General features: G+C 28.9%; 5 protein-coding genes across 5 annotated transcripts; 2 read left to right on the top strand and 3 right to left on the bottom strand.

Moving 5' to 3' along the window:
- Window positions 1-751: 751 nt before the first annotated feature.
- Window positions 752-5228, bottom strand: LOC130671895 (sphingomyelin phosphodiesterase 4). The gene is made up of 8 exons (XM_057476014.1): window positions 5118-5228; window positions 4585-4624; window positions 4171-4470; window positions 2926-4095; window positions 2628-2846; window positions 2464-2550; window positions 1881-2057; window positions 752-1793 (listed from the first exon to the last, which is right to left on the bottom strand). Exons 2-8 carry the CDS (start codon window positions 4609-4611, stop codon window positions 1428-1430), a joined length of 2346 nt encoding a protein of 781 aa, XP_057331997.1. The 5' UTR covers window positions 4612-4624; window positions 5118-5228; the 3' UTR covers window positions 752-1427.
- Window positions 5229-6499: 1271 nt separating this feature from the next.
- Window positions 6500-9359, top strand: LOC130671896 (heat shock 70 kDa protein cognate 4). The gene is made up of 4 exons (XM_057476015.1): window positions 6500-6656; window positions 6786-6846; window positions 6967-7121; window positions 7396-9359. Exons 2-4 carry the CDS (start codon window positions 6794-6796, stop codon window positions 9147-9149), a joined length of 1962 nt encoding a protein of 653 aa, XP_057331998.1. The 5' UTR covers window positions 6500-6656; window positions 6786-6793; the 3' UTR covers window positions 9150-9359.
- A 551-nt stretch (window positions 9360-9910) lies between these two features.
- Window positions 9911-13982, bottom strand: LOC130671893 (RING finger protein 10). The gene is made up of 8 exons (XM_057476012.1): window positions 13516-13982; window positions 13215-13390; window positions 12908-13116; window positions 12327-12417; window positions 11573-12088; window positions 11294-11513; window positions 10788-11214; window positions 9911-10662 (listed from the first exon to the last, which is right to left on the bottom strand). The coding sequence occupies exons 1-8, from the start codon at window positions 13589-13591 to the stop codon at window positions 10206-10208; spliced, it is 2172 nt and encodes a 723-aa protein (XP_057331995.1). The 5' UTR covers window positions 13592-13982; the 3' UTR covers window positions 9911-10205.
- Window positions 13983-14979: 997 nt separating this feature from the next.
- LOC130671894 (beta-1,3-glucosyltransferase) lies at window positions 14980-17319 on the top strand. The gene is made up of 8 exons (XM_057476013.1): window positions 14980-15197; window positions 15281-15390; window positions 15454-15636; window positions 15718-16029; window positions 16094-16229; window positions 16290-16437; window positions 16500-16773; window positions 16918-17319. Exons 1-8 carry the CDS (start codon window positions 15092-15094, stop codon window positions 17071-17073), a joined length of 1425 nt encoding a protein of 474 aa, XP_057331996.1. The 5' UTR covers window positions 14980-15091; the 3' UTR covers window positions 17074-17319.
- A 262-nt stretch (window positions 17320-17581) lies between these two features.
- Window positions 17582-19313, bottom strand: LOC130671951 (malate synthase-like). Its single transcript, XM_057476101.1, has 4 exons — window positions 19307-19313; window positions 17975-19030; window positions 17662-17878; window positions 17582-17603 (listed from the first exon to the last, which is right to left on the bottom strand). Exons 1-4 carry the CDS (start codon window positions 19311-19313, stop codon window positions 17582-17584), a joined length of 1302 nt encoding a protein of 433 aa, XP_057332084.1.
- Window positions 19314-19363: the final 50 nt, after the last annotated feature.

The following is a 19363-nucleotide window of genomic DNA, read 5'->3' as shown; positions in this document are numbered from 1 at the left end:
CGGAAATTTTTGAGGATTTATAGATGACTTCAGGGTTTGAAAAATTGAGATGAAAAAATTAATTGAAAATGGTAATCCTCGAAAAAATTTGGATTTTTAACAAAAAATAGAAGATACCTATAAATAATTTTACTGTGATTTCTTTCAAAAACTACACCTGAAAACGAAGAAAATGAAAAAAAAAATTCCATTTGGTTTATTTTTGAACAAGTTACAGGCTTTTGAAATAGCGATGTGCGTTAGATTTATTTTTCGAAAACCTGTAACTTGGTCAAAAATGAACCAAATGGAATTTTTTTTTTCATTTTCTTCGTTTTCAGGTGTAGTTTTTGAAAGAAATCACAGTAAAATTATTTATAGGTATCTTCTATTTTTTGTTAAAAATCCAAATTTTTTCGAGGATTACCATTTTCAATTAATTTTTTCATCTCAATTTTTCAAACCCTGAAGTCGTCTATAAATCCTCAAAAATTTCCGGAGTGTCGTTTTGTAAAGTAAGCCCAACTGGGCAAAAATTTTTTTTTCAATTGATAATAAAAAATAGAAGGAAAAGTCCGCCCACTCTGAGATTGGCGGGGAAATTCGCAGAATGAATTGAAGTTTTTTTTGAGAAAATAAAAAAAAAATAAAAAATGGCGAACTTTAAGAAAATAGTGGTTTTTCTCAGAAAAGCCGAAAATTTCATAGAGTTTATCATCTTAAAATTTTTTTTGTATTTTTTTCTGGAAAGTTCATTCAAAAACAAAAATTTTGAAAAAAAAACGTCCCAATTAGTCAATATTCTAAGAAGTTATAGCTATTTGAAAAAATAAAAGTCTTATTTTTGAAAAACTCATAACTTTTTTTGGGTTGGGTAAAAAAATTTGAAAATTTCCTGAAAAATTATTTTAACGGAGTAGAAAAGGAAAAAAAAATTTTCAGCCAAATCGAAAGGGGTCGGAGTCAAAAGTCATCAATGTGGCGTGAAATCTCTCATATATACTCAATTATATTTTGAAATTCTATAATTTACATGGATATGCCATTTTTTTCAGTTGATCTATTTCATAATGGTACTTTTTTTTATCATATAAAAAAAAATCTTCAGTATCAATTTCAATAAAACATATTTTAAAATTTAAACTTCTTACTTAAATTTTAGATGGTTAACTAATTATTAACTTATCTTGCATTGTAATGTGACATTGAAAACCATTTTTTTCACTAATCTTTTTGTTAGAAGTGTTACGTAGGAAAAAAAAATGCGTAAAATATAAGATTGGAAGCATCAAGACTACAGCATCAGACCCCTCTTGTCTTCATAATTATAAAAAATCATATTTTATATTTTTTTAATGGCTTCATTTATTTGTCACGAATGTAAAAAAATTACAAGATATTTAATATGGAATCACACCATATAATTTGAGTAAATTATTATTATTACTTTATTGAAAAAGTTGACTGTTGGATCTTAAACTATCAACATGAAATCTGGAAACCCATGGTTCACAAGCAGCTCCAATAAGAATGTAAACTATCCAAAGAAACCAAGAAAAACATATAAAAAAGGGTACACTATAACCCATAAGACAAAATATAAAAGCCCCAAGAAGCATAAGTACAATAAAGTTATGTCTTGCGAAAAATCTTAGAGACAATCGTGGCGGAAGACATCGTTCTTTTCTTGGTAAAAAACCTGATTGTGTACGTTTTGGTAGTTGAATAATCGTTGTTGGTGGTTGAAGAATTTTTCTTGCAATTCTTCCAATAAAATCATTCCTATTATACATTGATATGATCTTTGTCTCGTACTACAAATAAATTAAATATTTCATAAATTTATTAATATAATGCATTTATAAATCAATATAACTATCGATTAAAATTATACAACACACCTTATGATTAATAACTTCGCAAAACCTATACAATAAGCGTACGAGGAATGCAGATTCATTTGAAGACACAGGTTTTAATTCTGGATCTCCCATATAATCCATACATTTGCAATTTTGATGTGCGTTTCGAATTAATACAAATTCACCCGGTCGACTAGAATCCATGCTGGAATTCATCTAAAAAATAAATTACCATAAAATATTTATTTATAATGAATAACATTTAATAAACGTCAAAATAAAACCAGATAATTTGAACTTGGTGGATTTAAATCTTCTACATAAGGTGAAAGACTCAGTACCTGATCAGGGAACTAGTACTCGATCACTCCATGTATTTATATATCTATATTTAGTAAAATTTAGTACATATAGATGTACAAATACTTTAGTGATCGGGTAATAGTTCCCTGATCGGGTACTGAGTCTCTTACTTTACTAATATTATGTTGTATTTAAATTGATTTATTTTTTATTTTGATATTGAATTAAAATCAATGAATATTTAAAAAAAGAATATTTCAAATTATCAAGATTTTTCCAATATTTTTATATTATATTTTGTATAAAAATTAATTTTTACGTGTGATTGATGACAGAAAGATGTAGATAAAATACTGTCATGATACTCTTTGTCAGCAGCGATAAAAGCTTCAGGAATGTCACCGAGCTAAATTAACATTGATTTATAATATTAAATAATTAGTTAAACTAATTTAAACTACGCTCTTAATAGTAAATTATTACTTCAAATATATCAACTAATTGTTGCTGAGCATTAGCTAATAATCCAGGTACTCTTTTTCTTTCAATTAAACCAATATCATCGTCAGTACATTCATCACCATTAAAAAATTCCCATAAAGACTTAAAAAATTTTCTTTCTATGCGTCTTTTTTCCAAAGCTTCGACTATACTGACTGCAGTAAGATAAGCTTGTTTTATTGTTATCAGAAGTTTTATAATCTGAAATAAATTTTAATCAGTGTTAAATAATAATTAATTAACTTTTTTTTTCGTTTTAATTTATTAACTAATAGAATACCTGACTCGATGTTGCTGCAGAGAACATTGGAATGTATTGGTATGTCGAACCTTCAAGTTCAACAATTTGTTGTCTAATAATATTATTCCATTGACTTGTTGATATTTTGCTTCGAGTTAAACTTGTATCACTTATACAACTTTCAGCTTCAGCCAACATAAACGCTAAATGTGGCTGAGAAAATACTTTAGTAACTCTAAAGAGCATCAAAGCATTTTTTGGTGCTACCAGATCAGTTCGCATGAATCTTGGTAATAGCTGCTGAAAAATTGCAGTATAAGCTAATAAATTATTAGCCACAAATGGCATCCAGTATGATGGATCAGAAATTTTTCCTTTTTCTTCTTCACTACATTTTGTACTCTTCGTAATTCCAAAGTCTGGAATATATCTCCAGGGTTGAATAAAACTTAACCAAGCTTCAAGAATAAGTCTAAATGAACTATCTAATGGCCAATGATAAATAGCTTGTCGTAAAAAGGTGTAAATTTTTCCTTGTATCGACGGAAGTATTATTCTCTTTAATTCATCCATCGCACTTTTATTACCTGTTGCACTATTCGCAAATTCATGTAACGTTTTTATAAAAGCACGAACCAAACGAATATGCTCCCCAGAATGAATACTATTTCTTCGTGGTAGTGAAGAAGATAAAGAAGAATTCAGCGGTGAAATTAACTTATCTTCTTCTGTATATTCAAGCCAAAAATCTAAAAATACTTGGACAACAGTTTCACTGCGCCACACTTGAGGTAAACACTGTTGTTGAGGAACTCCTGACGGTGGAGACGCTGGAGATAGTATAGAAGTTCTTAAAAGTCGTGGAGTTTGTAATCTTTTTAAATCAGGTGACTGCATTAATTTTCTTGGCGGTGTTGTTCTTACGTATGGTCCAATTATAGGTAATACCGGAGAATTGTCTCGTGGTAAAAAATGATATAAATATAAATGAGCAAGCTGAACGTAAGCAGTTTCCCAATTAGTCCAAACATCATCATTTAAATGAAGTTGTAGCCATGGATTTGTTAAATGATAAGCAAAGTGAAATATATAGTATTCAAAAGGATTCAATAATAAAGCAGCAGGGCATCTTGTATTATGGTCATCTTTTAATTTATCCTGGTAAAAAGGTGGGATGATACCTTCTTCTACTAATAGCTTTATTTTTGTCTAAAATAACAAAATTGAATGATAAATAAAAGCTACAATAATTTATTCTAATGATTAAAAAAAAAAATTACTTACAGGAAGAAATGAAATAGGAAAATTATATTTCAGATAACAATCAGGCAAAAGTTTATAACATAAAGTAAAAATAGGTCCTTGAGGACCAAAAAAGTTGCATAGAGTTTCATGTTCATAAGGATGTTTTTTTAAATTAATATTGTGTAAGCCCCATCCTACATTAGATGTTACACCAAAAATGGAATCGATAAGAATTGGAAAAACATGTTGTAGTTCCGTTGTGCTAGATTCGACTATAAATACTGCTAATTCTTTACAACGTTCTATCAATGGCAAATTCAAATATGCTCGCAATCTTGCCTGAAAAAAATTTTTTTTTATTAAAACATTTAATTACAATAATTAAGAAAAAAACAAAATTATTATTTTTTGAGGTTAGTTAAGTACTAATTTTAAAAAGTTGTTATTACTTACTGTTGCAATATCTGCGGAAGAAGCCATAATAATCTAAACTCTAATAATATTTCATATAGTAATTAATATAATGATAAATATTAATATTAAATAAAATAGAGATTATTTTTTATAAACAACGTTACAACTATTCGCGGGAACGTTTTTGAATATTAAATAACATGAAAAGGTGGCTTTAGCTTTAGATTCAATGAAAATCTGCAAGGGGCTTGTTCATAGAAATCTCGTAGAAAGGAATTGTTTACCTTTATTGAAAGGAAATTTTCAACTCTTTAATATACCTATAGTTATTGTACTTTATAAGGTAATTTGCATACACATAGCTAAAAATATTTCTGAACACATCCATAAAAAATAATGTTACGATATGGTTTAAGAAGTAAATAAATTTGCAATAAGTTATTCAAATTATCATAAAGACGAAAAAAAATATCATAAATTAGCTTAAGTCAAAATGAAAAATTAAATAGATAAAGATTCTCCAACTTAAAAATAAATTAAGTGGAAAAAGGTAAGTTGGTAACTAAAGTTACCTTAGGAAAATTTTCATTATTCGTACTCGACCAAAAAACGGTTGAGTTTTACTTGACTATACTTGTATATGTATACACACACCTACAAATATATAGATATGTGACTCCACTTTTCCCTCACTATCCTATACTAAATCGGAACTGTCGCTAAGCCGGTAACTCAACAATGGCTTACACATATTTTTACATAAATGGATATGCATAAAAAATATGCATCTATAGAAACGTAGCTGAGGAAATCGATATTTTGACTTTTCTTTTTACAGAAAAATTATTTTGTAAAGCTGCAAATACATTTTTTGGATATGTTTACATTTACATTCAATAAATTTTTCGAAAATTAAAAAAACATGCAATTTTTTTTACATTCCAGTTAATATGCATAAGTCAATTATTTCGAATATCATTTATCTCAACTATTTGTAAAATAAATCTTGAATTTATAAATATATTACATTCAAAATATAATAATAAAGCATTATTAAAAATGTTTATTAATTTAAATACAATTTCAAGATGAGAATTAAAAACGTGTACACCTGGAGCACCTGGAGTAACCTTGTCTCTGTCTGGCCTTCTTTATATTTAGCTATCCTTCATTTAGCAAAATAATAATATTGATTCAAATATTTATACAATTAAACTTAGCAATTTATTTTAGATGTTTACTTTCCCTTTCATTATTTATAAATTTCTTTTGTCGTATTTTTGTAGAATAAATTTAAATAAAACATATCTATGTTACGTTTATTAACTAATTAAGTATGGATAAAATGTACTAATCAATATAATGTTTGATGATTCATGATAACTGAATTGACAAATCATAAAAGGAATTTATAAAATTAGTCCAATGCCAACTAGTTAATCCTTATCATAAACAAATAAATTATTTAATAAAGAAATATGAAAATAAAATTTATTTTGAAATTATTTTATTGCCTGTTTAAATATTGCATGTAATGATTTGAAAATTGTTCCATAATGCAAAAAAGTTCATATTAAATTTAATAGAAAATTCTTGAAAGTTCGAGATCTATATTTTCGACACTAGATTATTCTCCACGTTTCTACAAAAATCATTTCCGCATCATGACGCATTCCTCCCTTTGCCCCTCTATTTAAATAGTCAAATCAATACTTGTTTAAAAGTTTAAATATGTTTCGTTTTGAAAAAAAATGGTATTAAAAAGTTTCAAAATATTTATAAATATTTATGAAAAGATGTTTAAATTTTAACAACTTTTTTTTGCTATAAAAATAAGTAAATACAAAATACTTTGACTCTAGTATTTATTGACATCGACCAATGGGAATTAGTTTTTAGAAGAAACTAATGAGCGGTTGGTCGAAATTATTACTCAGGCGGGAAGAACGTTCCAGAAGCGTCGCTTACCAAGCTGTTATATACGGGTGCATCTTCCGGATCTCTCCACTCACGTTGTGAATCGTTGGATAGTAAAGATTTGAACCTCGTCTAAATTACATTTTTGTAATTTGCCTTCTTCATTACATTGCGTTAATATTAAATAATAAAAGGTACATATATTACAATTTTTTTTCGTCCTGAATTTGATAGTTCAATTGTTTTATTTTTTATTTTTTGCCTTGCATATTTTTTTTGCGAGTTACTAAGATCTAATCGGCGTTTTGTTCTTTAATTTTCAGAAAGAAAAATGACTACTAAAGCACCCGCAGTTGGTATTGATTTGGGAACAACTTACTCCTGGTAATTACTTTAATTTTATTATTTTATTTCACGACAAAATTAATTTATGGAATTTTTAATATGAAATAATTAAAATATCGATTAAATATTTATAATTTTATTTAATTTATTTTTTATCAGTGTTGGAGTTTTCCAACATGGAAAGGTTGAAATAATCGCCAATGACCAAGGAAACCGAACAACACCTAGTTATGTCGCATTCACAGACACCGAACGACTTATCGGCGATGCCGCTAAAAACCAGGTCGCCATGAATCCCAACAACACCATCTTTGGTAAGTCCGCCATTTTGTATTTATTTTATCACTGAAGCTTCTTGATTATCCCTGACTCATTCACATAAATTAATACGTGACATAATTTATTATATTTAAAAAAAAAAATATATATATATATATATATTAATTATAAATAATTTCATTTTTAATAAATATAAATAAATTAATAATGGGCATGAATAATTTTTGTGATGAGTCATATGATAAAAACGACGTTGAAATTATAAATTACTTTATAATACTAATTATTTGATGGTATCATTCTGTATAGATGCTAAAAGACTGATTGGACGTCGTTTTGATGACGCAACTGTTCAAGCTGATATGAAACATTGGCCATTCAACGTTGTTAGTGACGCTGGAAAGCCAAAAATTCAAGTTCAGTACAAAGGCGAGACAAAGACTTTCTTCCCTGAAGAAGTGAGCTCCATGGTATTAGTAAAAATGAAGGAAACAGCTGAAGCATACCTTGGTCAGACTGTCAGCAATGCTGTAATTACTGTACCTGCTTACTTTAACGACTCGCAGCGTCAGGCAACCAAGGACGCTGGAACTATTTCAGGCTTGAACGTTTTACGTATTATTAATGAGCCAACTGCCGCCGCCATTGCTTACGGTTTGGACAAGAAAGCAACTGGAGAGCGTAACGTTTTAATCTTTGACTTGGGTGGTGGTACCTTTGATGTCTCCATTCTTACCATTGAAGACGGTATCTTTGAAGTAAAATCTACTGCTGGAGATACTCATCTTGGTGGAGAAGATTTTGACAATCGTATGGTTAATCACTTTGTCCAAGAATTTAAACGCAAGTACAAAAAAGATCTTACCAGCAACAAGCGAGCTCTTCGTCGTCTCCGTACTGCATGCGAGCGTGCAAAGAGAACTCTCTCATCATCAACTCAGGCCAACATTGAAATCGATTCACTCTTCGAGGGTATTGATTTCTACACGTCCATCACACGTGCAAGATTCGAGGAACTTTGTGCTGATTTATTCCGTAGCACTCTTGAGCCTGTAGAGAAATCTCTTCGTGATGCTAAGATTGACAAGTCTGTTATCCACGACATCGTCCTTGTTGGTGGATCTACTCGTATTCCAAAGATCCAAAAACTCCTTCAAGATTTCTTCAACGGTAAAGAACTCAACAAATCTATTAACCCTGACGAAGCCGTCGCTTATGGTGCAGCCGTCCAAGCAGCTATCCTTCATGGTGATAAATCTGAAGCTGTTCAAGATCTTCTTTTGCTTGATGTTACACCATTGTCACTTGGTATTGAGACAGCTGGTGGTGTCATGACTGCTTTGATTAAGCGAAACACAACCATTCCAACTAAGCAGACACAGACCTTTACAACTTACGCTGATAACCAACCTGGAGTACTCATTCAAGTTTATGAAGGAGAACGTGCTATGACCAAGGACAACAACCTTCTTGGAAAATTCGAGCTCTCTGGCATTCCACCAGCACCACGTGGAGTTCCTCAAATTGAGGTTACTTTTGATATTGATGCAAACGGTATTCTTAATGTATCAGCTGCCGACAAGATGTCAGGTAAAGAGAACAAAATCACCATCACCAACGACAAGGGTCGTCTTAGCAAAGAAGAAATTGAAAGAATGGTCAATGAAGCTGAAAAATACAAAAATGAAGATGAGAAACAAAAAGAAACAATTTCATCAAAGAACGGTCTTGAATCTTATTGCTTCAACATGAAGAGCACAGTTGAAGATGAAAAACTCAAAGATAAGATCAGCGCAGCCGACAAACAAACTGTACTCGACAAATGTAATGAGATCATTAAATGGCTTGATGCAAACCAACTTGCTGAGAAAGAAGAGTACGAGCACAAGCAAAAAGAACTTGAAAACATCTGCAACCCTATTGTGACAAAACTTTACCAAGGAGCTGGTGGTATGCCTGGTGGTATGCCCGGTGGTATGCCTGGAGGTATGCCAGGAGCTGGAGCCGCACCAGGTGGTGCACCTGGAGCAGGATCTGGACCAACCATCGAAGAAGTTGATTAAACTGTTCTACGTTAAAATTTGAGTATTAACAAAATAAATAAATAAATGAATAAAAAAAGTAAAACCAAAACAGCATAAATTTAAATATGAACATTTTTTGTATGATTTTCATTCACGCATTCACTGCCTATTCAGGTAATAATATATTTGCAGTAATTACATGGAAAATAAGTTGAATAAAATAAAAACAAAAGAACATGATCAATTAAATTTGTGTATTTATCTTTATTAAATATCCTATTCTGCATCCACTATGTGTTTGTAGCATGAGTCTGAATGTAGCAGACACCAGGCAAATTAAAAATTATTAATAAATAGAGTAAATAATTGATCAAATTAAATTCAAAAAAAATTTGCATTTGAAAAATTTTGAAATCAATCACTGCATTTTTCATAAATATTATTTATTTAATTATTTACTCTATTTATTTATAGTTTTAAGTTTGTCTGATGTCTGCTATATTCACACTCATACATGTAGCTATTATCGTTTGCTTACCTCTATCCCGTAATTTAATATTTTAATTAATTGATACGGAATGTATATAAAGTAAATTTTCATTCTCAGAAAATAAGTAAACAAATGATAATTTATTAATTCTTAAATATATTTGTATAAATATCATCTTGCAAAAATAGTTTATTTTTATACTTACATTAATTTAAAGTGTTAGATAAATTATGCTAAATCAGTAATTATTTTTTGGGTTATGTAAGTTAAATAATAACGTTTTATAAATAAAAAGAAGAGTAAATGTATATTTTTTATGCTTAATCATTTTTATTGTAATTTATTGATTTAATAATTATTTGCGTTTAAATATTTCAATACAAATACCAAAAATGCACAATTTATTATGATGCTTTTTTTAGCATATAATTATTACAGTAAATTAAAAAATAATTTTTCAAAAATATAGTGTTTAATATTACATCTATTTAAATTATCATTAATCGCCAATGGTTTATCTAAAATGAAAAGAAAAAAAGAATGATTAAAATCAAGAGCATCATGGTTGAATAATCCCAAAATTATTTGTCAGTGTAATAAATATATTATGAATTTCGATTCATTCCAGAAGTAAAGAGAACTGTTGGTTTTCCTCGTTTTTTCTTTTTAGTTTTTCGTGATCCAAATTCAGTATTCCCAACTGCGGTTTCAAGCATTTCTGATTGTTTTAATGCTTGTGCCAGAACATCACCTAAACTTTGGTTCTGAATTGTCATATCAGTATAATCATCCTCATTTGAAACAACAACTTTTCGTTGAAAATTTTCTATCTCTAGATTTTTTAATGGTCCGTGAGTATCAATAGATGACCTAGTGCTGGAAGAAGTAATTTTGCAACCTTCACTTCGTAGCATCTGTGCAAACGAAGGTCCTGGTTCACATTGTATTGACTCAGATGAAAACTGTTGCGTTAAAATTGTATCATCTTCAAATGAATTGTGAATTGGGCTGCTAGCAACACTTGACGTTGCTATGGATTCTGGTGGTGATGGAATACTTATGCTGAAAAACAAAACAAAATATCAATATCACTATAAAATTTTAAATGATAATATAAACAAATATTCAATCGTAAAGCACACTCTGATGCTTCGCATCATGAGTCGTGCAAAAAATTTTAATTATACCTTGAAGACTGTGATTCTGGATGCCATTCTGGGAAATGTTTATGAGAACCAATATGAACATTTGGGGTTGGATATCGTCCCATTCGTTTGTTCTCTTCAGCTGTTATTTTTTTTTCACGTTTTTTCTCATCACGTTCACGGCGATTACGTCGATTTTTTCTGACCTCAAGCTGATCACTAAAGATATTAAGTACTTCAGATGAAATTAATGGTGTTTTCAATTCAATTTCCACAACATCAAAAGGACACGTTAACGGCAGATGACATAGATACCGCATTCGTTTACGTAAATCTTCAGTAAAGCTTCCAGATTCTCTTTCAACGAGTTTACCTTCAATAAAATGAGGACAATGCTCTAGATTGCCGTATTGTAACTCCAGCATTTTAACATTCATTGCATGAAGATATATATGCTGACCATCTTCAGCTGTAAATATATATGATTTTTAATATTGAAAATAAACAAATTTTTTTCATATTGTTTTATTAGAAATTAAATTACATACCTTGATAAAAGTAAAAGAATTTTGACAAGTTTTGACTACTTTGAGAATGATTTGAAACTTGATCTATATCTTTAGTGTTTTCAAAAGCGATAGTATCTTCAATGAGCTGTTCTTTTTCTTGATTTTCACTAATTTCCTTCAAGTCAATAATTTCTTTTTTTTCAATGTCAATAACTTTTTCTACGTCAGTTACATTTTTTTCTTTATGACCCTGGAACAACTAAAAAATAATTTTTTTTAAAATAATTTTATTAAAATGAAATGTTTCAACAAGTTTACCTGTTTTAAAACATTTTCTTCTCTTACAGCAAGTTCATTAAGTGCTTGTTCAATGAAACAGCTTTCAGATGAATGTGGATCATCCATTAATTCGATTTCAAGTTGCAACTTATCTAATTTTATTATTTCCAAAATATCATGATAATCAGCAAGCAATAATTTAGAATAAATTTGATTTGATGAATGTTGTGAGACCGAAAAAAATGTCTCTGGATCTGAAGTTTCATTTTCACCAACTGGTATTGCAAGTAAAGAACCACGTTTGCGACGCATTAAACGCAGTTTTATAGTATCACCGACATTCATAGAATTTTGAGTAACTTGAGCAACGCTTTTAAGATCTGATTTGTGTACAGATTCGTCGCAAATTGGACACTTGCGCCAAGATTTATCAGATAGGGAGAGATAATGAAGAATACATGGCCAACAATAAACATGACCACAACGTGTCATTCTTCCTGCTGTTGGGAAGCTTAGACAAATGGGACAGGAGAGATTTTCTGATGTTTGTACTTTCTAGAAGAAAAAAAACCCATCTATTATTATAATAATGTATTTGTTTTTTAGTTTTTGAATTCATACTTTAACTAAGAAAACAAAAAAATTTTATTGATTGATCAAAATTTTTTTAATTAATAAATATTTAATCAAATTTTTTAAAAATAAATTTTGTTTTCATATTTACTCTAAATGGTGCTTTTTAAATAAAATGTAAAATACCTTAATTTACTTAATTATAAAAAAAAGTTCTTACGATTTGTTCTATCAACTCCCAATTCACTAAAGTGTCTGGATCAATAAGATGAATCGAATAATTCCCATTGCGGTTCACCACAAATTGACAGCTATAAATAAAAATTTATTTTATATCATTATTAAATTAATTAAAAATAATAATTTAATATAATTCAAAGAAAATGTATATAAATTAAAAAATAATTAGTAAATGGAAAATAAAATGACACTATAAATGTAGAATTATTTAAAACATCTATATCAATAATTAAAAAAGTTTTTCATAAAACATATTTACGGACATTAACATTTGTAAGCTAAGATGGAAATTTAAATTATATAATAATTTATGACAGTGAAATCAGTAAACAACTGCAAAATTTATTATTATTTTTAAATAATAACCAAACTTAGTATTATTGGATAAAATTTTTTCTTAAATACACACCTAACATGTGATTTGTTTATAAGAAAAAAAAAAAAAATTGTTTAGTATTATTTCAATTTTAATAAAAATTTTTTTTTTTATAAAAATAAATAATAAAAGTCTATCGACTGATGTATTTATAATGAGTATTACCAATTATAGTAATGACTTACTTTGCTTGAAGATATAGTTCTTTATTATATTTATGTCGTTGAACAGGTGGTAACCAACGATTACTATTATTATAATTCTTCGACGATTTTCCATAGCTACTGCGATTTTCACGTGGTTCATAGTGAAAGTTTAACAGATGATTCAAATTCTGTTTTTTACTTCCTGGGGTCATAACCGAGCCTACCTCGGCTATTTCATTATAATCTACCTGTAATAATCCAAAATTTATTAAATATTACAATATTATTGTAATACATATACTATACATGTCTATCAAATGAAATACAATCGTAAAATTTAAAGAACCTTGGTATTCTCCTTTGGACAGCCATAATATTGTCCTTTAGGTTTTGGTCTCTTATCAAAACTTCTTGTCTTTTGCACACTTGACTTTCTAGGTTGTTCATTTTTAGAGTAACCATTTGCTCCAGTTGATTCTCGTTTTTTTGAGGTCTTTGGGAAGACTTTACCATTGGCGACATCTACAAAATAATAAACAAATGAATATTATTATTACACAATCACCATCATTGTGATAACGATGTACGAAATATTTATAAATAATAAAAATATAAGTAATACCCAAACATTATGTTGTAATATATACCTTGACTTTTTTTAGAATCAGTAGCAGTGCCCTTGTTGCCAGAGGGCGGCGTGTTGTATCTTGACTTTTTGTCCATAGTAAAATTTGACCTTGAGGTCAGTTAAATACGTAGTAGAATTACAAATAGAGATAAGCTCTTCTCCAAAGGGAGAAACAATTATTTGCTGCAAACCCTTCATTTTTTCAATAAGCCATGTTCGATTACGGAGTTACGAATTATCACGACCTTCGTCGAAGTAATATTCAATAGACAGCAGATATGCTGACACAAAAAATAAACTTTAAAATTATTTAAAAACACAACGGATATGATCCGCTTTGGATGATAGTCTTTTCACCTCCTCTTGATTATTATTTATTACACTTTGTCGCCGATAACGACGATTTCACGTCGAAAAGAGGATCCCGTCGCTGTGATGGCGACGGATTTTTACTCACTCCTAGGAAGCTAGGAAACGAGAGATGGGCGACAGTGACAAAAATATCGATAGTCTACTATCGATAATTATTTTAAATAATAATCGATAGTCTAATTTTTTCAAGATAAAACTATCGATATATCGATGGGTCCACAAGAGAGATCCGAACGAAAGTGTAGCCAACGCAACAAATGCAAGCAAATTTAAAAGCAAAATTGGTCAATACTAAAATTTGTACATACATTCAATAGCTTATATATTACATCGAAATAAAAAATTTTAATTGGTTTAACACTCATACTGTAAGAGTGAAATGTTATATTTGAACAAAAATCCAGTTGAAAAGATGAAAAAAACAAATAGTATGGCTGATAAATTCTTTAAAAGTATCGAAGTTACATTTTGCAATAAAGGGACAATTCCCTAACAGACCCAAATTACGGTAAACCCACCGTAAATTACGGTAATCCACCGTAATTTACGGTAAATCTACTCGAATTTTACGGTATTCTACGGTAGATTTACGGTAAAATTACCGTAAATTTACGGTAAATCAGGTCTGCCAGGGTTCACATTATTAAGTCAGTAAGGTAAATCTTGTTAGGTAACTAACGAAGTAATCCTCTAATAGCACAGCTTACTTTACAAAAGTTTCTTTGAATTTTTCGTCAAATTTTCGTCAACTTCGGACTTCCGTTTTTGACGACAATTTATATATACAACTTGCTATACAATTTGACGTAAATTTACTACCCGAATGGAATGCAAATTCACTTTAAAAGTTGACTAGAAAATATTTTTCGTAAATTGTCAGGTAAAGTTTTACATCAATTTATTGCTAATTTGACTTGAAAAATTGCCCTGATAGCCTGAAGGCAATTAAAAGGAAAGTGTTGGAGAGCAAGCAGTTACCTATAAGTTGACTGTAAATTGTCTGTAACTTTGAATTCAATTCAATTTGACTACGAGTGTTACTGTCAGGCAATGACGTTAAGTTGATTGAAAGTTTCACTTTAAATTGACGGCAAGTTTTTTTTTGTCAAATTACATTCAGATGACGGCAGTAGATTTGCATTAACTTGCACGCAAGTATTATCCAGCCAAGGCTTGCCAGAAACTTGTCGTTGTTAGCCGTAAATGTACGGTATGAAAACAAAATGTTGACTGTATATATATGTATACAAAGTTGTTTTTTACATTCAAAATTTAAAATGTTTCTCACACTTTGTTTATTATTTATGATATCCTCTTCATTATCATTAGGTGAACGCAATTTAATTTAATTATATTTTATATAATGAACAGAATAAGTTTAACAAAAAGTTTTAATTTTTTTTTTATTACAGAGTTTTCAGATATTGTTATAACTATTTTAAGTCAACAAAGCGGCTATCATATTGCTCACACTGAATTGTTAAAAAACGAAATTTTTAAAGACGCCGAAGCTTTAGATCAAGTATGTGAATTTCACTACGATTTTTTTAATTATATTTTTTAAAACTTAATTATATTTTGATAGAAACCACCAGAAGTTATTTTAACTCATGAAGAACAAATAAATGGATCTTGGACATTTTTTCCATTAGTTTTAAGACTTTCATCGAGTTTTCCGGAAGCCAAATGGTTTTTTTTTTGTTTAGAAAATACTGCAATAAAACTACCGATTCTTTTAAATGTATTGTCTAACTTCAATGTTTCTGATGTAAGTAAAAACTATTGGAGGCCTTTTTAAATAATTCATACAAATAATTTTAATTAATTAATGAATTTATTTTTTCTACAGAATCACTGGATCAGTCATGTTCTGTATGATGAGGAACCTACGATAATCCATCATTTTGCTGATCATACAAAAAAATTCAAATATCCAAATATAGCTTCTGGTTTTGCCATGACTAATAGCCTTCTCCATAATCTTAATAATAGAATCTACACAGAAGGACTGCCTGATATAGATTTTTCGATTGATGCACCTTATGAATTTTCCACTTATATTTACAATAATGGTAAAGGCACTCGGTTGACTCATTCACCAGAATTCTGTATTTTCTTTATGGAAAATTGTGCTACTTATCCAAAGGGATTTCACCCTTGTGTCAGTTAATAAATGTTATTAATATTTATTTTTAACAATAAATAATAATTTACGCCAATTGTAGACCAATTCTGTATCGCAAGATGAAATTTATGTAGCAGTTAAAACGTACGATAAAAATCATAACGATAGAGTTCCTATTATACTGAAGACTTGGTTGAATCATGTGAAGAATTTCGGACTTTACAGTAATGTAGAAGGTAAATTGATCTATTATCCTTTAATTAATGTTTAACTTGTAAAAATTTGTTCAATAATAGATAGAAGTCTTCCAAATATGATTGTGGTACCTGATACTAAAGAGGGACATTGTGAAAAAACTTATGCTATTTTGAAGCACGCAAATAAATTATTAAAAAAAAAAGGATTCAATTGGTTGATAGTTACTGATGATGATACAATTTTAAGGTAATTAAATTTATTTATTATAATTATTGCTTTTAAATAATATGAGTTATTTTATACACTAGCATTGCACGACTGTCGCGGCTTTTAAGTTGCTATAATCCAAAAGAGCCTATTTCAATTGGGGAGCGTTACGGATATCGTGTTGTTCAAAATATTGGATATGATTACTTAACTAGTGGTGCAGGTTTAGCGTTGTCATCACCTCTTGTTGAAAAAATAATAAATACTCAAAGTTGTAAATGTCCGAAAGCATCTACACCTGATGATATGTTTCTTTTTGGTATTTGCTTAAATCGTATTGGTGAAAAAATGATACACTCACCTTTATTTCATCAGGTATGATAAAAAAAAAACTTTTTTTAATTAATAAATATATCTTAAACTTTAGAGAATAATTAAATTTCAATGTAGAAAGCTAAATTTAGACAGTTTGCAAACTGCAAAATTTTTGTTAATGATTCATAATTTTTTTTTTTTTAGGCACGACCTTTAGATTACGCGAAAAATTATCTTGCATCTCAAGAACCAGTGTCATTCCATAAATTTTGGATGATCAATCCTACTGAAGTATATGACCAGTGGTTTAGTGACATAGATCGTACATTAGAATCTACGTGGGAACATACGGAATTGTGATTTTTATTTATTAATTTATTTTTAAACGTCCGACATTCAGTTAATAAATATTTTATACTTAATATAATTGATTGTTCTTCTGTTTTCACTTTCTTATTACTAAAGAAAATCTTAAACAACTTAAATAATTTAATAAATAGGTATTTTCTTCTATTATTGCATAAAAGAAATAAAATAACTTGAATATTATTTTTATTGTTTAAAAAAATTTTATATTTTTTCAATACATGTAAAAATCTAACAATAAGTTTTATAGACATATTTTTTTTTTTTTTTTTTTTTTTTTTTTCGATTCATATAAATGATATATTTTAATCATTAAAAATGTAACATTGATTAGTAAAAAAAATTTCTAATTATAAGCGTGAGTGCAATTTCCTGAATGGATATGTATTATACAAATATGTTGTAATGAAATCAGGAAATTCACGAGAACTAATTAAATCAAAAAATAAATCTGTTGCGGTTAAAAGTTTTTTTTTCATACCGTGATTTGTTTCAGACTTTATTAAGAGATCATCAAGAATTTCCTTAGCAAAATATTTAATCATTTTTTTAGTAACAAATATATTGTCATAATTTTCTAACTTTTCAGCATGGCGTATCCATTGCCAGATTTGTGATCTTGATATTTCAGCTGTAGCGGAGTCCTCTACTGATCCTCGAAGAATGAAATGTCCTTTACCATTAAGCCAATTATATATAAATAAAATAGAAACACAAATATTATGTTTCAATCCTTCTATGGTTACACCACCCTTAGGAAAAGTCAATAAATCTTTTTCAGTTATCTCCTTCAGGCTACCTGGACAATTTATTTGATTATTTATATTTAATTTATTACATTTTTTCCACAGATTTTTGATCAAAGGAATTAGAGACATGTCATAGATTAAAAAACCATCGATTCCTTCTTGAATTTCCATCAATTTAGACTCGAGCACGCTGTTAATAAAATATTTATAATCTTCAGTTTCGATCTTTGGCAATAATTTTGCTACCATACCACCTGTTGCATGAATACCCCTTTTATGACAAATTTTTATAACTAATTGTAAATATTTTTTTAGAAAACGTTGATTCATATTAACATATTTATTTCTATCAGGAAGAACAAATAACTTATCATTTGCAAATTTAGAAATAATTGATGCAGCGTAATCCCATATACCACAATTAAGACCAAGAGAATGATCTTTTAATTCATACAAAATTCTTTCCATTTCAAAACAAGCATAAATATTTTCAATAAGTACACAAGCTTTAATCGAACCATAAGGAAGTCCAAGTTTTATTTCACTCCAAGAAAATATATCGTTCCAAAGTTTAGCTTCGTGGTAATTTTCAAGTTTTGAAAGATAAAAACATGGTCCGCTATTTGATTGTTGAAGTTTTCGGCCATTATGAAAAATTAATAAACTATAATCAAACAGTGGACCAGGTATACATTTTCCATTTATACTGCAATTATTTTCAATCATATTCCAAGCTCGAGGTCTTAACATTAAAATAGGTGTTTGGGAGATGTCAGGAATCCCAGACAAAAGATTATGGGTTGCTTTATAAACATTATGAAGACCGTATATTTGATTGAACCACGTAGGGCAATGACCATCATCAAAATCAACTTGAATCCCTTGAATATCAGTACACTTCAATGCAGCAGTAAAATGTTCCAAGTTACTTGGGCTTACATCACCTAAATCCAAACGTCGATTACTTAATCTACCATTTACTGGTGCAACTTTCCAATCATTAGTATTTAATCTTAAAAATTTCAAAGTTTTTTGAGGATTATTTTGTTGTTGACACTTTCGTTGTAATCTACGATTATAAAGATCTTCAATACAATTTTCAAACTTGCCAACAAGATCTACTAAAAATTCTATAGCATCACGAGTTAATAATTGATTAAATTCTTGTTCTAATCCTTTTGGCCAAGTATTTATAAAAAAATCTTTTATTTTAGTATTTGAATTTATATTAGATTTTTCTTTTAAAAATAAATTATCAACTGGATTCTCAGCTTGAGAAATCAACGATAAAAACGGTGCGTCCATTATCGTTTTAGATGCTCAACTGAATTAGTAGGTTTTTACAAATTTAATTATACGCGAGGCTATATTTGCATATGCGTATACGATGTCACAGAAAATTTAATTAAACATTAATAAATCAAAATATGATTTAAAATTATTTCACAATGCACTTTACTTTAACTTTAATTATATACATTTCATTCTTTTCATTCATCATAAAATTCAAAGGTCATTTAATCCTTATCTTCTTT

The sequence above is a fragment of the Microplitis mediator genome, chromosome 7 (genome assembly GCF_029852145.1).
Source record: "Microplitis mediator isolate UGA2020A chromosome 7, iyMicMedi2.1, whole genome shotgun sequence".
NCBI lineage: Eukaryota > Metazoa > Arthropoda > Insecta > Hymenoptera > Braconidae > Microplitis > Microplitis mediator.
The sequence above is the reverse complement of the archived record's forward strand: the minus strand, read 5'-3'. Positions and strand labels throughout refer to the sequence as shown.

Excerpts from the sequence above, each read along its gene's own strand:
- LOC130671951 (XM_057476101.1), bottom strand. Across the intron at positions 17,879-17,974 it reads AATTCAAGAAGGAATCGATG|GTAGCCTGAAGGAGATAACT; the intron begins GTTTTTTAATCT and ends TAAATTGTCCAG. Across the intron at positions 17,604-17,661 it reads TGGATACGCCATGCTGAAAA|GAAATTCTTGATGATCTCTT; the intron begins GTTAGAAAATTA and ends TATTTTGCTAAG.
- LOC130671894 (XM_057476013.1), top strand. The coding sequence starts at position 15,092 with ATGTTGACTGTATATATATGTATACAAAGTTGTTTTTTACATTCAAAA. Across the intron at positions 15,391-15,453 it reads ACGCCGAAGCTTTAGATCAA|AAACCACCAGAAGTTATTTT; the intron begins GTATGTGAATTT and ends ATATTTTGATAG. Across the intron at positions 16,030-16,093 it reads CAAAGGGATTTCACCCTTGT|ACCAATTCTGTATCGCAAGA; the intron begins GTCAGTTAATAA and ends CGCCAATTGTAG.
- LOC130671896 (XM_057476015.1), top strand. The coding sequence starts at position 6,794 with ATGACTACTAAAGCACCCGCAGTTGGTATTGATTTGGGAACAACTTAC. Across the intron at positions 6,847-6,966 it reads TTGGGAACAACTTACTCCTG|TGTTGGAGTTTTCCAACATG; the intron begins GTAATTACTTTA and ends ATTTTTTATCAG. Across the intron at positions 7,122-7,395 it reads TCCCAACAACACCATCTTTG|ATGCTAAAAGACTGATTGGA; the intron begins GTAAGTCCGCCA and ends CATTCTGTATAG.
- LOC130671893 (XM_057476012.1), bottom strand. The coding sequence starts at position 13,591 with ATGGACAAAAAGTCAAGATACAACACGCCGCCCTCTGGCAACAAGGGC. Across the intron at positions 11,514-11,572 it reads AAGAAAATGTTTTAAAACAG|TTGTTCCAGGGTCATAAAGA; the intron begins GTAAACTTGTTG and ends ATTATTTTTTAG. Across the intron at positions 11,215-11,293 it reads ATTCTTTTACTTTTATCAAG|CTGAAGATGGTCAGCATATA; the intron begins GTATGTAATTTA and ends ATATATTTACAG.
- LOC130671895 (XM_057476014.1), bottom strand. The coding sequence starts at position 4,611 with ATGGCTTCTTCCGCAGATATTGCAACA. Across the intron at positions 4,096-4,170 it reads TTCCTATTTCATTTCTTCCT|ACAAAAATAAAGCTATTAGT; the intron begins GTAAGTAATTTT and ends TTGTTATTTTAG. Across the intron at positions 2,551-2,627 it reads AATTAGTTGATATATTTGAA|CTCGGTGACATTCCTGAAGC; the intron begins GTAATAATTTAC and ends ATGTTAATTTAG.